Source organism: Tachysurus vachellii, chromosome 2 (assembly GCF_030014155.1).
Source record: "Tachysurus vachellii isolate PV-2020 chromosome 2, HZAU_Pvac_v1, whole genome shotgun sequence".
Lineage (NCBI taxonomy): Eukaryota > Metazoa > Chordata > Actinopteri > Siluriformes > Bagridae > Tachysurus > Tachysurus vachellii.
In genome coordinates, this window is record NC_083461.1 from 23499945 (window position 1) to 23516214 (window position 16270).

Sequence of the window (16270 nt, forward strand, 5' to 3'; positions counted from 1 at the left end):
TGATATTTTGTTGTCAGGAAAATGGACATTTACGACATTTTTTTGCAAAGATTTTATTATAGAAAACAAATAAAATCAAATCGAGTTTTAAAAAAAAACTTTGAGAGTGCTGGGATTTACTTCTTTTTGCTTTTCCTGAGATACTGGAAGGTTGCTGTAAACGATTTACTTGTTAAAAATAAAAATTTCATTTTGAATAAAAACGTATTACTCCTCTGCTTTTAAAATGACCTCAGACACAGTGAAGGAATTCGGTAGGTTTGATTACTGATTGAGCAAGAGTCATTTTTTTGAGCTGTACTGTCCGATAGTGGAACCTTGAACGTAAGTGAGGATGGCGTTCTGAAGCAAACTGGCTCTCTGCGCCTCGTCCTCGCGGATACGCTGGATCTCCGCTTCCCGCATGCGCAGGCGCTCCTGTAGAGACGAGATCTCGCTTTCTTTGTCTAAAAGAGCCTCTCGGTGAGTGGTATGAAGTGCTGTTCCAGGAAGAAAAGATGCTAGCTTAGCCTCAGTTGATTGGTTATTAAAACACTTTATGCAAACTCTTAACATTGCAAAGTCTTCTACATTTCACCATTTCTATTTGAGAACAAAAACACTATTTGATAAGCTACAATATTTTAGCTGTGAACTGTTACCCTTCATCTCCCTCTCCAAAGCAGCGATCTTCTCCTTTAACCCGCTCTGTGCTGTCCTCTCGGCTTGCAAGTGGCCGATCTGTTCCTGCAGCTCGACCTTAACCCGTGTCACCTCCGCCACCTTCTCCTGCTCTTTCCCAGCAAGCTCCTGAGGATGAGGACGGTGGAAGGAAGCAATAATGACGTGGTGTTAGATAGACAGCAAAGTTGTAACTTTAACATAATCGGCTTTTGAGGATTATACTAATTAAGGAAGTATTTATTTTATGGATGCTGTTATAGTGCATAATTCCATATAAACCTGCAGGTTTTTAAAGGGCTCTAAATAAACAAACAAACAAAAAAAAGCATTTCCACTCTTTGCTGGAGAAAACCTCATTTTGTGAAAATATTTTGTCCTGTCCATGTTCGTTAACTTTCAGAGTCTGTGCAGGATAATTCATTCTGCATGAACGTGAGAAAACCTGGGTGCAACCTACAGTATACATCTAATGAGAGTAGCGCACATGATGCTCCCACCACCATGCTTCACTCACAGCCAAAAACGTTACGTTTTCTTTCTTACTTTTCTTACTGCCATTCTTACAGCTGTCTGTCTGTCAAAGAAGTAAAAGTTGTGATTGTGGTCCTTTAGTGAAAGTAGAAAGATAATAGTGAAAAGTGAATATGACGTGACATACGGCTAAGTATGGTGACCCATACTCAGAATTTGTTCAAAGTACACACACACACCGTGAACACACACCCGGAGCAATGGGTAGCCATTTATGCTGCGGCGCCCAGGGAGCAGTTGGGGGGTTCGGTGCCTTGCTCATGGGCACCTCAGTAGTGGCCGGCCCGAGATTCGAACCCACAACCTTAGAGTTAGGAGTCAGACTCTCTAACCATTAGGCCATGACTTCCCATGAAGATGGTCCATCATATGGATTTGGGCCAAACAGGGTAACAAAATAGATTTCTATAAACTGAAAATAGCAAATCTTTAGATAGAATTGTTCAGTTCCACAGTTGTTCTGATGGGTTGGGTGTTTTTTCCTTAAATCTGTCATCCGTCTTTATGTTTACATTGTGACTCCGTCATTAGCGCCGCACCTGCTGCAGCTCCTCTATCCTGCGCCGCAGGGCATCAGTCTCAATGCTCTGCTGGCCTACTCGGCTCTGCAGCTCGGTGATGGTCTGCTTCTGCTGCGTGCAGTGGCTCTGAGCCTCGTCACGTGACTGACGCGTGCTCCGTAGCTTCTCCTCCATGCTGTTCAAATGCTGCTGCTTCGGGGTGATACAGAGAGAAACAACTATATTTGTATACTGTATAAAAACATTCATAAGATGCTTGTAGTTGTGACGATCAGATGTGATGCATCTTCAGGAGATTTCTTTCGATCTACAGTAATTTTATACTTCATAAAAACAGGAAAACAAAATCTCATGCTAACACCACCATGCTTCACTCTGAGGGGAAAAAGTGTTACGTGCCATTAATGTGCTATGATTTCAGGTGAAAAAGGCTTTTATTCATGTTTAATCACTTACAGCTGTTACTTTAAGAGAGAAAAATGAAGTCGAGTACAAGTCGTTTAGCTGAAGTGATGGAAGATTCTTGGAATTATGATTATACACATAATACATCCTGAGGTGATTTCTTACATCTGGCTTTAAAGAACCTCAGTTCAGATTATCCGGGTGTGTTAGCCTTCCCTATGTTTCTAAAGGTCCATACCTCTTCCAGGCGCGCCTGAGCACGCACTCTCCCGAGCTCCTCTTCTGCCTGAACCCTCTCCGTCATCATAGCAGCCTTCATTCGGCTCAGCTCCTGCGTGGCGGAAAAAAATCAGATTCGCAGGTCAAAATCCCTGTTTTGTCAAACATTTCAGTTCTCAACTGACTTCCGCTAGGGTTCAGCCACTCACAATGAAGACTGAACGAATAGGCTTCCAGTCAGTTCATGTCCAGAAGCTAAACGGACCGTTTAATATCCCGGGAATGAAGCTTGAAATGGTGGCTTTGGAGATCTTGATAAACATTTAAAGGTGGGGTCTCCGATATTTGAGAAATGCTTCAGAAAACTGAGTCGGGACGACAAGCTAAACAAAAATCAAAACAATCGTGTGGCCAATGAGCAGAAAGGGGTGGGGCTTGTCAATATGTGTAGAGAGAGTGTTCAGTGCCCGTGTGTGACATTAGCATAAAGCGGTTTTAACATTGACATGGAGGATAAAAATAAAGAAAGAAAGCGAAGAAAGGCTTAGGATAAGGCAAGAAGTAGGACCCGTGTTAATATAGGATCAGCTTTCCAGCGCTCGAGAGAACTGAAGGAGCAGGAAGTTGGCCGCATATTCACAGATTGGAGTTTCCCAAATCAATAACTCCTGAGCTAAATGCTGTTACTACACAAATAACACCTCTTTTCTATCGTAGTAATGTAGAGAGGCAGCTACAACCGTGTTTTGCTAGTAACAGCGTTTAGCTCAGGAGTTATTGACTCGGGAAACTCCACTCTGTGAATATGCGCACATGCACACATGCGCACTGAACACTCTCTCCGCCCATATTGACAAGACCCGCCCCTTTCTGCTCATTGGCCACACATTTGTTTTGATTTTTGTTTTGTTTGGTGGCCTAACGCAGTTTTCAGAAGCATTTCTCAAATATCAGAGACCCTACCTTTAAGACATGGATGTGCGAGGAATAGAAAGTAGACCAGTATCAGTGGAACGGAGAGAGTCCTAAAGAAGTCCTTGAGAAGTTTGTACTGATCTTAATGTTGGACTGATCTTACTGATGTTTGGTTTAAAAGAGGAGTTGATGATGTAATACCTCTTCCAGCTGAATCCGCTGGCCCTCGAGTTTGAGAATCCGCTCTTGTAGAGCTCTCTCTGTCTCCTCCAGTTGCTTATTGACACGATCGACCTACATGAGAACACACGTCGGAGAGGTTCACTGCCTCGTTTGGTGTATACTGAGAACGCTCTGGTGTGTGTGTGACGTGTGACGTGAGACGTCGTGTGACGTGAGCGACTGAACTTCAAAACCCACCTCTTTCTGACGCAAACTGTCCATGTCTTCGAGAGCTTGTTTGGATCTTCTCTTCTCCGTGTCCAGGCGTTCTAGTGAAAATGGACATGAAAAAGTTTTACGTTAAAATAAGCGTGTTTGTGTGTGTGAGTGTGAGTGTGTGTGTGTGTGTGTGTGTGTGTGTGTGTGTGTGTGTGAGACGCTACGTTCAGCTTGGGACAGGCGTAATTTTAGCTCTGCGGTGGCGTTGGTCAGCTCCTGCTTTAACTCAAAGATTTGCTCTTGTTGACCTTTGCAGCGCTGCTCAGCCTCCTCCAGCTGTGCGCAGAGGACACAGATGTTAAAATACACCCTACCTCCTCCAATACTATCTAACACTCAGTGCTAACCCTCAAGCTCTGCACCTTGTTCTTCAGTTGATGGTTCTTTTTGGTCAGACTGTTCACTTCCCTCAAAAACTTCCCTTCGCGCTGAATACTGTCCTAAAAAAAAACCAACAACAACAACCAAAGATCAGCCAATCAGAAACCAGAATTCACCGGTGCGCTGAAATAATTTGATTTATCCTATAAAAAAAATGATTAAAAAAAAGAAATAAAAAACCTCTTGCTGTTTCTTCAGCTCTCTGGAATGCCCGTCCATGAGCTCGGTCTTCTCCATTTTTGTTTTTGTCAGAAGATCTCCCAGGTTATTGACCTTCTGCTCAGACAGAGCCAGAGCAGCTTCAGTCATCTGTAACCTGCACAAGCGAAAAGCAAATAAACATCATGTCTGATCAGGTATCTGAAGAGAACCTGCTGTTTGAGAAGGTATCGTGTGTGTGTGTGTGTGTGTGTGTGTGTGTGTGTTTGTGTGGGTGTTCTGCTTACTTGGCTGTGAGGGAATTCACGGCTGATTTACGTTCGCTCAGAGCTTCCTGTAGCTGCCCCAGGCGTACTGATGAAGATCTGAATCAGACATAAGAAATCCCATGTCTCTCACTCTCACTCACTCATTTGATGCCTGAGATAGGCACAGGCTCCCCCTCCCGTGAAATCCCATGTCTAATATTTTTAATTCATCTCACTGGGGCCATCATTAAAGCGTAATAACATCTGACCTGCTGCTCCTCCCCATCTCATCCCTCTGCTTATCAATGGTTTCCATCAGACTTAGAAACTGAAACAGAGCAGGACAAAGTGTTACAAATTCTTCCTGAAAGGTAAAAAAAAAAATTGACCAGGATTTAGAGCCCCTTCTCTCAGGATCGGTAACCTGACGGTTCTTCTCCTCTTTGAGGATCTGGATCTCTTTACTGAGCACCTGAGACTTGCTGTGGCTTTGGCGCAGGGTCGAACGTCTGTCTGCGTTGTGATCCATAGATTGCTCTGTAAAGACAAGAATCAAACACATTTTATTACAACTCTAACCATTTGGAGTCTAATATTTTTTTAATAAATAAAGCTATGTAATATGTGGTTGTCCTCTGATTGCTTCCTGAATTTTCAGACATTTATTGATTCCATTGGGAAATTTGGGAAATTGTTCACATCTTGTTGTATTAGAACCGGTGTCTGACCGATGGCTTTGAGGACGTCGCTGGGGATGTTGTTGCCGGCCATGCTAAGCTGGACGAGAGTGCGGTTCTGCTGTAGAGCTTCTAGCAGCGAGCGGCCCCCTAGCAGGCCGATGTTATTCCATCGCAGGTCTGCGTTCAGAAAAACAATAATATTTGTTACTCAGAAAAAGACCAGACAACTATTTTCCTACAAGAACAGACTTCTTTTGAGTCTAAAACCAGGGCAATGCAACGGGGACACCGGGATTAATCTCTAGGACCCGGACCACAGAGAAATGATCGCCGTGTCTACAGGTCAACACCCACCGATCTCTCGTAGGACAGAGTTCCTTTTCAAGGCCAGCGCGATCTCAGCTGCTCCCTGATGGTTGATCTGGGTGTTGCGCAGGTCCAGCTGAATAAGAGAATTATTAGAAGCCAGACCTTCACAGAAAACGGAAAAGCCTTCGTCCCACATCCCTAAAGCGTTCCACTCCAACACCAGTCTGAAAAGGGGATTAAAAAATGCAACAGGACAAATTTTAACAAAACCAAGTACGGGATTATTAAAGCATGCTCGTAAATACACCCCTGTACACTCACCTTTGCAAAGTCTTGTTTCTTACCAATAGCTTCCCCAAAGCTTCTGCTCCGGCACCTCTTAAGTTGTTTCCCTAAAAACAGAAAGACACATACAAATGCGTCCAGCGTCAAGATCGGACTGATCCATTACAGACAGCATTACCTTGTGAACGCCAATGTTTACCTTAAGATCCAGCAGTTTTACTGTGGTGTTGGAACACAGGCCTTTCAGGAGAAGCTTAGTGCCTGTGAATGACAGACATGGTGACATAACATATGTGTCAGCTAAGTCTGCAAAACACGGTTGAATGCAAAAGTCTTCAGGACGACAAGTACGTAGTCCAAGGTTGGAGAACTAGAAATGTTTGTTGAGGGGAATACTTACACAAGGCACTGTATATCAACTTTCCATTTCAGCTTCTTGATTTAAGGAACATGTTCCTTATTTTTCCAGAAACCATATACGAAGGCTGAAAACTTTCTACTCAACCGTTGTATGTGCTTGTTAGATGTGTCTAGACAGATTAATTAGTCACCTTCCTCGCTGAGCATGCAGTCGCTGAGGATGAGCTGAGTGAAAAGCGTGTCATTCTGCAGCGCCTTGCCCAGCATGGAGCACGATTCCACCGTCAGGCTCTGGCCGCTTAGGTCCAGTTTGCTGCTGCTGGCTGTGGCTCGGACCTCCTGCAGCTGAGCCAAGACCGACTCCTGGGGCTCCAAGTCTGCTTCCTTACACAGCCGCTGGTAGGTTCGTCTGAAATCCTCCATCGCCGGATGAGGAGAAGCGTCCCACTGTGGCCGTCTTATTCACTTTCACAAGCACATGCGATGCTGCGGAAGAACACAAGAGATGGTTGTCTCTGACCCAGTTTATGCTAATCATCTCAAGCATGCAACCGATAACATGAAAGATCTAAACTTAAACTAAAAATCCTTTCCACACACTTACACATGCATGCTATAATGAGTTAGAATCTCACTATTCAATGTCACACACAAGAAGATGAGTTCTCTTTGGATTCCAGGAGATTTGTTATTTTGGATTCAGGGAGTTTTAGGATTTTGGATTCAGGCAGTTTCTGTATTTTGTATTCCGGGAGTTTCAGGATTTTGGATTCAGGGACTTTCAGGATTTTGTATTCAGGGACTTTCAGGTTTTTGGATTCAGGGAGTTTTAGGATTTTGGATTCCAGGAGATTTAGGTTTGTTGTCTAAATATACATATATACTTGCTGCCTTGAAACATGCTGGTGGATTATCAACATTAAATTATGCATTAATATTGTGTGTGTGCTCTGTAATTCACAGGCATCTCATCTAGAGTGTATTCCCATTTCAAACCCAGTGTTCCTGGAACAAGCTCAAGATCCTGTCCGACCCATCCTGATGCCCTACTTCAGTTTTGGATGATACCACAAAGAAACCACAAGGATATCTGTATTTGTTCTTCCTTTTGCTATCCTAATTACTACAGCTCCTAAGAACAGTTGCTTTTTTAATTAGACTTACATTTTAATGAATGAATGAATGAACAGAAATGGGGGGCATGGTGGCTTAGTGGTTAGCAGGTTAGCCTCACACCTCCAGGGTCAGGGTTCAATTCCCGCCTCCACCTTGTGTGTGTGGAGTTTGCATGTTCTCCCCGTGCCTCGGGGGTTTCCTCCGGGTACTCCGGTTTCCTCCCCCGGTCCAAAGACATGCATGGTAGGTTGATTGGCATCTCTGGAAAATTGTCGTGTGTGTGTGTGTGTGTGTGTGTGTGCCCTGCGATGGGTTGGCACTCCGTCCAGGGTGTATCCTGCCTTGATGCCCGATGACGCCTGAGATAGGCACAGGCTCCCCGTGACCCGAGGTAGTTCGGATAAGCGGTAGAAAATGAATGAATGAATGAATGAATGAATGAATGAACAGAAATGGCTCTGATGATCATGCTTTCTAAGTTGCTCATATGTTCCTGTTTACATGACTGCACTTTTTGCATCTGGTTCCTCTCTTGGGACACATTTATCATGTCGCAATATAGATCAAATTAGATTAGATGGGTTAGATTAGATTTAATACAGGGAGTGCAGAATTATTAGGCAAATGAGTATTTTGACCACATCATCCTCTTTATGCATGTTGTCTTACTCCAAGCTGTATAGGCTCGAAAGCCTACAACCAATTAAGCATATTAGGTGATGTGCATCTCTGTAATGAGAAGGGGTGTGGTCTAATGACATCTACACCCTATATCAGGTGTGCATAATTATTAGGCAACTTCCTTTCCTTTGGCAAAATGGGTCAAAAGAAGGACTTGACAGGCTCCGAAAAGTCAAAAATAGTGAGATATCTTGCAGAGGGATGCAGCACTCTTAAAATTGCCAAGCTTCTGAAGCGTGATCATCGAACAATCAAGCGTTTCATTCAAAATAGTCAACAGGGTCGCAAGAAGCGTGTGGAAAAACCAAGGCGCAAAATAACTGCCCATGAACTGAGAAAAGTCAAGCGTGCAGCTGCCAAGATGCCACTTGCCACCAGTTTTGCCATATTTCAGAGCTGCAACATCACTGGAGTGCCCAAAAGCACAAGGTGTGCAATACTCAGAGACATGGCCAAGGTAAGAAAGGCTGAAAAACGACCACCACTGAACAAGACACACAAGCTGAAACGTCAAGACTGGGCCAATTAAGACCTTAATATCCTTTAGAAAGAGTCCCACGTTGTCTGAACGTCTAACGAGTAAGTCGGTAACTACTTGGTAACTATTTGAAACTACTGAATGTAAACAAACACTTAGCTAAATAAGCTATGCTAACTATGCTCTTAACTACTATAAGAACGTTAGTTTTTTTTCAATTATTATTATTTTAAAATGTCAATAAAAGTGCCTTACCGTGCATTATGAAAATACATCTCTGTTTTTCACTAATTGTTTCTTTTGACAGTTGAAACGTAACCAGGAAGAGAAGAGGAATATCCGCAACAGGGAATTTTGGGAAATGTAGTAGTAGCTGTTGCATGAGTGCTAACCATCGTTTATTGTAGCTCTTTTTATTTGCTGAATATTTGAATAATGCAGTGATAAAAAGCGAATTTCTTCAGAAATCCATTATTATATATTACATTATTATATAATGACACAATTAGTATTTAATTAGTGTGTATACAATTAGCCTTTCCCATTTTTCTCATCTCACCTGTAGTTGGACTGCTAAATATAATAAAAAACCTGTATCACAGTCCTCAAGGCCAAAGCTGAGGATTAATGAAGTGCAATCATGCATTTATGTAACCAAGCAGGAAGAGTTTTTCAGCAGGTGGAAGGTCTGTTAGAGGACATTGTGGGGATTAGTGAGAATGTGAGAATTGCAGAGTGGAAATATGTTCTGGAGAATTTGTCCCCCTTTAACAGGAACCCCTGCGATCCTCGATCATAATACGGACATTCATTATACCTTCTCAGAAGTGTTAATTTCGTCAGACGAGATGAGACAAAATGTTCGTCAACAACCTTTTTTTTCATGACTAAGACGAGACGATGACAAGACTGCACCACTGTCCAAAAACGCTGACTAAGACTAAATTAACATGCATTATTGTTGACGAAAAAAGACAAGACGAAAATGTTTTGTATAAAATAAAAACTAAGATAAAATCTCTCTTCATTTTCGTCTACAATTGTCTCTGCTTTTTCATCAGCTGTTACGCCTTTAAAATATTCACGAAGTTCGCGGCTTCGCTGTTGCTCAAGTTACAGGTCCGCGAAACGGATCCCGCTTATTATATTGCTACCTACCAAATAAATCAATAATTTGACACAAAATAATGATTTAAAAAGAAGTTTATTGATTTAAAAACAATTGTATTGTTTCCGCTAAAGAAAATAGTGCGCTCCGTCTCTACATTTAGAATCCTGTGTGTCCATGGCAACGCTGTTTTTCATGGCAATGGTGTGTTATAGTTCGCAGCGGTCTGTTATCAAGAAATAAAATAGTGTGTGCGTTGAAAGAATTTGTCCACACGCCGCTCAAAAAAACCCCCCCAAAAAAAAACTCCTGAGCGCAAGTCCACCCCTGGTCTAGGGGTCTTAAATTATATTTCCTGTCGCTGCGCAGGCTATTTTATTGTATATGACAGCTTATGTCCCGATGACCGGTCTTTGCATTACGATTAAAGCAGTATCATTAAAGTGTGATGAATGTGATGTGCAGTCAAGTTTGAGTGTATGCACTGTTTAAACGAGTGTTCTCAACTTCTCACTGAAACTTTTGTGATTAACAGAGTTTTATAGCCTTGATATTGTTTCTTATTCAAAAGTGGTGACAGAAAAAACTCAGCACCCCCAACCTGAAACCTCTTCCCACGCCCCTGTCACAATCACATCATAATCAAAATTAATAATTAGGCTTAAAAGCAAATGTATATGTAAGAGAATCAAGTTTAACAATTACATGTAATATTGCTCCAAATATCATCAATAATGGTGTGTGCAATACCATGTATAACTTGCATTAAGTCGGTAATTTGTATATATATATATATATACACACACACACACCTACAGTTTTGATCTTAGGCTTTTCATTAAGTTATTTATTTCCACTATAACACTTGTGTTCCTGATATTATTGCATTTAATGAGGCCTCATTGTATTTGTATACCACCCCGCTGCTGCGATCCCTCCACTGGCTTCCGGTAGCTGCACGCATCAGATTCAAAACACTGATGCTGGCCTACAAAGCCAAAAATGGACCAGCTCCCTCTTACCTCAAAGCCCTCATAACTCCTCGCACTGCACCCCGCACCCTCCGATCTACCAGCACTGCTCGACTGGTTCCACCATCTCTCAGGGTAAGAGGCAAGTATACTACAAGACTCTTCTCTGTACTGGCACCAAGGTGGTGGAACGAACTTCCCCTAGAGGTCCGGACAGCTGAGTCACTGGCTATTTTCAAGCGGCGGTTGAAGACCTACTTATTCAGGAAACACTTCAACTAGCACTTCTTTCATTATCTTTTGCATTTTAAAAAAAAAAAAAAAAAAAAAAACACACCTTTGACACTTTCATTGTAACTTTGAACAAATGTTTTAAACTCATGGTATCTTAAGTATGTAACTTAGTGAGCCAGCATTAATGTATTCAATGTTAGAGATTTAAGCACTTATGTACGTCGCTCTGGATAAGGGCGTCTGCCAAATGCTGTAAATGTAAATGTAAATGTGAATGTAAAATTGGACTGATCATTAAATGGCAGAGAGGTCAGAGTTGACCTGGATTAGATTAGCCTAGATTTGAACCAACAAGAAGGCTATGGAAATTCACATGGTCTCAATATACATGCATCACACATATACACACCGTATAGGTTTACTGTCCAATGACATTTTTTATGATAGAGAAAAGTAATGCAGAGCTTGTCCTGGTGAGGTCAGTAAAACATCTCAGTGCTGAAGACCACTACCAAGTCCTACTGACTAAATACTCTGTCTGTCTGCAGACACTTCCAGCAGAGGCTGAAGAGCACCAAAATCCATCCCCAACAACCTATACAGACAGATAAAAGATAGCATCCTCCCAGGTATCTCATTATGTGGTACAGGGTTCAGGTTAGCTGCAAGACCCCACAGCGGATTGTGAGAACAGCTGACAAGACGATCAGGGTACTTTCTGGCCACCATCGCCACAATCATACAACTACCACTTCATCCACAAAGCCACTAGTATTGCAGACGAGCCTGATCATCTATCTCATGGACTCTCTCTCTCTCCTACCATCTGACAGAAGGTACAGGATCATCCTTGCAACATTGCTGCTACTCCACCAATGGTTTACAGTCTCCAGACCATCTTCAAAACCCTACTTGACAAAACCCTCTTGACTCGCTTGAACTGTTCCTTCACTGATTTGCACATTTCATCTCATGCTTGTCTTCTCTAGGAAGAATTTAAAAGTCATATACCCACATAAACTCACAACATCTTCCACAGTTAGAGACTTGTTTAAACTAGTATATTTGTATATTTAGTGATTGTTCCAGCTCCAGTTGTGTTCCATGTCATGAAGATTTCAGACCTTCTTTGAGGTGAGGCCAACCCTTTTAGGATCCTGAGGCATCCAGAGATGTACCAGCTCCAGTTGGACTCTGCTTCTTGAAGTATTCTAACATTCTAAGGGGAGATGCCAACTCCAAGTGAGGACAACAACCTCCTCATCAGTACACAATTGTCAGACTGTGTATCTGCAATCACACCCTTCAGTGTCACCCAAATGAGGATGAGGTTCCCTTTTGAGTCTGGTTCCTCTCAAGGTTTCTTCCTCTTCCAGGGATTTTTTCCTCACCACAGTCACCTCAGTCACCTCAGGCTGGTTCAGTAGGTATAAAAACACATTTAAATACAAGTCTAATATTAATCTTGAGCTTTTTGTACTATATTAATCTTTGTATAATATTAAACTTTTTGTATTATGTTTCTTATGTTCTCTAAAGCTGCTTTGAAACAATATCCATTGTTAAAAGCATTATACAAATAAAACTGAATTCAATTCAATTGAATTGAATATGTTTAATTGTATATATCTATAACATAACTTACATCATATTTACAAACTGTATGTACTCACCGCACTGATCCGATGGTAGATCATGTCATCGTGTCCCCTCTTGCTCCTCCTCCTCCTCTTCATCCTGCTCTCCTATTTGCCAGAAACACACATTTTAGAAACCACTCACACACCCGTCAAAGCAGAGACGAGAGACAACAGGAGAACAAGGGAGGACAGTTCAGCAAAGGAGATTCAGCGGAGTTTTATATATGTTAGTCTTGAAGCTAGGTGAGATAGATAAAGTCTATTTGAATGCATTATGATGTAAATAAAATTTAAAAAGTCATGATCCACTTATTATACTCTAACATATCAGTAATAGTAAACTGTTTCTAATTTTGTTACAAATAGAGTGCTAATAACTTTTTTTTAATAGGACCTAACTCTGAGCTCTTACTACGTCTTGAAGTTCAGCTAAACCTCATCTACCTCAAAGCCATGACTGCTTGCATCTTCATACGAGGAGGGAAGATTGTAAGTAATTCCACATCTTTAAACAATTTGCATCCTGTAAATATTAAATATTTTTATCTGATTCTGTACAAGAATCATAAGATATGTACAGACTTTATCTGTCTGTAAGAGAGATCCTAGAAATAGCATTTATTTTTTTGTTTAGTTCTACTTTGAATAAGCTTCTTCACATCACAGATGTTTACAGATTTTGTTAGCTGGATGATCTACGACTGTTTCAATGTTCTGCATGTTTAACAGGGTTCTAAACACATTCCAGCAACGACTATATAATTTTGAGATCCATCTGAGAGACTATTACAAACGCATATATAAGATATTTCTATGCGTCCAAGAAGACACAATTTACACCAATTTGCACCAATTTATTCATGCATACTGTGAATTAGAGTTCCTGATATAGAACGTAACTTCGAACCCGTTTTGTTTTTCAGGAGAGAGAACTGGCAGATGATGAGATTGAAGGTAAATTTCCATTTTAGCATTTGATCTATTCCTAAATTAGTTATCTCACAGAGTAAGAGAAAGGAAGTCACTATGCCTAGACCCCAGTTTAAGTCCCTGTAATACTGAATACTAAAATACTTAATACTGTATGTATAGTATTGTTTTATAACCAGAAACAAATCATTTCCTTAATTATTGACCTTAAAGCATTTCTTTGCATGTGACTTATTCACAGTAGTGTATAAGATTGGCTCATCTTATGTACGTAGAGTAAGTATGTATGAAATGTATCTCTGAGGTGAGCTGTACGTTGGACAAGCTGTACGTGGTTTTGGTTATCAAGTTTACGAGCGCTAATATCTCTTGTACGTTTAAGGTGATTGGATTCCTGTAGTATTTGAGTGTTTGTGTCTCTCTGCAGAGCTGCGTGAGGCTTTTGAAGAGTTTGATAAGGACAAGGACGGACTGATCAGCTGTAAAGATCTGGGCAACCTGATGAGAACTATGGGTTACATGCCTACGGAGATGGAGCTGATTGAACTTGGACAGAATATCAATATGAACCGTAAATTTACTAGTGTCTTGTTGCATGATGCACAAATTTATAAGATTCGTAAATATGAGGTCTTTATTAGTTTGTGATTAGTACATGGCTAAGCTCTTCGTTAGTTTGTGATTAGTCCATGCCTTTTCTCATCTTTAATGCATGATTCGCTCATGGCTTAACTCTTCTTTACAATGTAATTAGTACATGCCTTAACTCATATTTAATGCATGATTCATTCATCTTTAGAGCCTGAATAGTACATGCTTTAACTCAGCTTTACAGCGTAATTAGTACATGCCTTAACTAATCTTCAAAGCCTAATTAGTACATGCCTTAACTCTTCATTAGTTCATGTTCAGTACATGTCTTATCTCAAAAAGTGTGTGTGATTTGTTCAGGCCTGAACTCATCTTAATGTATGATTTGGACATGACTTAACTCAGCATTGGTTCATCTACAAAATACAAAATACGCTTGCGGTGCTTGTGACAATAGTAGAGAAATATTCATAGCCTTCCTTTTTTTTCAAATCAAAATACTATTGAATTCTATTTTAATACATTTGTGACTTTCTGGCTTGCAGTGGGAGGACAGGTGGATTTTGAAGACTTTGTTGAACTGATGGCACCAAAACTCCTGGCTGAAACAGCTGGCATGATTGGCATGAAAGAGCTGAGGGATGCCTTCAAACAGGTCAGAAGAAAAGCTGTAAATATCTGTAAGGTTGTGTATGTGTAATGTGAGTATGTCAGATTGGGTGATTTGCAGGGAAAGTTCTGGGTATCCTGCTTAGGTCAACATTCAGTTTATAAAGGTATCTTATGCCTCCTAGGTTGCCAGATTATTCTTGATTAAAATATTAGAAAGCATCTAAACCAAAGCACTTCCTTTTAAGCCTAAACAAATCAGGGATAGAAAATAAGGACTGCTCTCAAAAAATATTTAAGACAAGTCCATGTGTTGTCAGTATATTGCTGGATGAACAATAAACACCTTCATGGCTCCAAGTTTGGTTTAATTCAACAAAATGACTTCCACTTTTAATCACATTACACAGCCTGAATTTCTGACATTGGGTTCTGCATTCAACCCTAGACCTAGACTAGCGTTCCTTGTCTTGGCTTGACTTCAGGCACCATCAAGTTAGCAAAACCATGAGATACTAGCATGTGGCCATGGGCTAGTCTGTCTTGTTCATGGGATGTAATATAATTTAATGTCTGTGTTTTTTGAGTATTAAACAAAGTTTAATAAAAGTTTTTATCAAAGTTTTTTATTGTTAAACAAAGGCTCTAGTCAATTTTGGACGAGAAAAATACTCCATCTCCATTTCATGTGCAAGTCTCTCAATATTTCAGTTTGTACGTAGTAATTGTTCTTCTTCTGCAGTTTGACATGGACAACGACGGAGAGATCACGACAGAAGAGCTAAAGTTAGCTATGAATAAGCTGTTGGGGGAAAACATGAGTCACAAAGAGATCGACGCCGTGGTCAGAGAGGTCGATGACAACGGTGATGGAACTGTAGACTTTGAAGGTGTGAACTAACAACAGCCATTGTTCATCATTTCCATCATGAGAAATATCACTAATGGGATAAAATGGGATCATTTTGTTTTTTATTTTTTTTGCAGAGTTTGTGAAGATGATGTCAAGCTGTTGAGAGAGGTACGGAAGTGAGACGTGACGACACAGTAGCATTACTGTCCTGTTTAATTGTTTTTTGTTTTTATCAGTCTGCACCTTACTTTCTTTCCCATAACAGTTTTCATCTTCTTCCTCACTACATTTTCTCAGCCCTTCCTCGATTAACCATAGACGGGATTTGTATAACTGTGTATAAGGAGTTGATCAAAATGTATAACTCGTCTAATCTTTTACAGTGAGAATAAGACCTAAATCAGATCATTATAATCAGTCTGTTACTATGTACATGTTGTATTCAGCAGGGCAGATTATAGGGCTAAGCTATTAGCATTCAGCTAGCGTTTATCTTAAAACTTACTAGCATGCTAGCTATTATAGCTTTTTTTTTTTTACTTCTTACGTTCCTTGGTTTCTGTTGTAAATTGAATGCAGAATTTGGAGCTTTAAACTTAGTAATAATTCAGGAAGCTGGAACGAACTGACTAGATGGTGTGAAAGTCACGAGGATGGAAAACAGGTAAAGATAGAGGAATGTAGTTTGGTATTTGAAATGCTAATGATCCAAAATCTCCTCTTGTCTGGAATCATCTCAGTCTTTGCAATCATAGGTTCAGGTTTTTCCTTAAGTTTGTCACTTCTCTGAATCAATGCACATCTAAACACATTTTCGACTATGCAAAAGTCTTAAAAGGCTGTTTTTTGTTGTTTTTAAAATACCATTATATGAGACTCAAAATTGCATATATCATATTCTATGTTGATAATATACTGTATCCAGGACAACATTTATTAATA

General features: G+C 40.6%; 2 protein-coding genes across 3 annotated transcripts; one reads left to right on the top strand and one right to left on the bottom strand.

Annotated features, from left to right (window-relative positions):
* Positions 1-83: 83 nt before the first annotated feature.
* lrrc45 (leucine rich repeat containing 45) lies at positions 84-8742 on the bottom strand. Of its 2 annotated transcripts, none has more exons than XM_060863889.1 (18): positions 8648-8742; positions 6309-6603; positions 5957-6018; positions 5794-5864; positions 5518-5696; positions 5212-5340; positions 4956-5020; positions 4753-4811; positions 4523-4600; positions 4257-4392; positions 4058-4135; positions 3860-3971; positions 3675-3745; positions 3456-3548; positions 2359-2451; positions 1734-1907; positions 642-789; positions 84-479 (listed from the first exon to the last, which is right to left on the bottom strand). In XM_060863889.1, the coding sequence occupies exons 2-18, from the start codon at positions 6538-6540 to the stop codon at positions 283-285; spliced, it is 1977 nt and encodes a 658-aa protein (XP_060719872.1). In that variant the 5' UTR covers positions 6541-6603; positions 8648-8742; the 3' UTR covers positions 84-282. The 2 variants fall into 2 exon arrangements, with proteins under 2 accessions (XP_060719872.1, XP_060719871.1); XM_060863888.1 differs by having other exon boundaries at positions 4908-5020.
* A 3746-nt stretch (positions 8743-12488) lies between these two features.
* Positions 12489-15993, top strand: cabp5a (calcium binding protein 5a). Its single transcript, XM_060891365.1, has 7 exons — positions 12489-12588; positions 12737-12834; positions 13269-13299; positions 13703-13846; positions 14412-14521; positions 15218-15365; positions 15463-15993. Exons 1-7 carry the CDS (start codon positions 12570-12572, stop codon positions 15489-15491), a joined length of 579 nt encoding a protein of 192 aa, XP_060747348.1. The 5' UTR covers positions 12489-12569; the 3' UTR covers positions 15492-15993.
* The last annotated feature ends 277 nt before the right edge of the window (positions 15994-16270 follow it).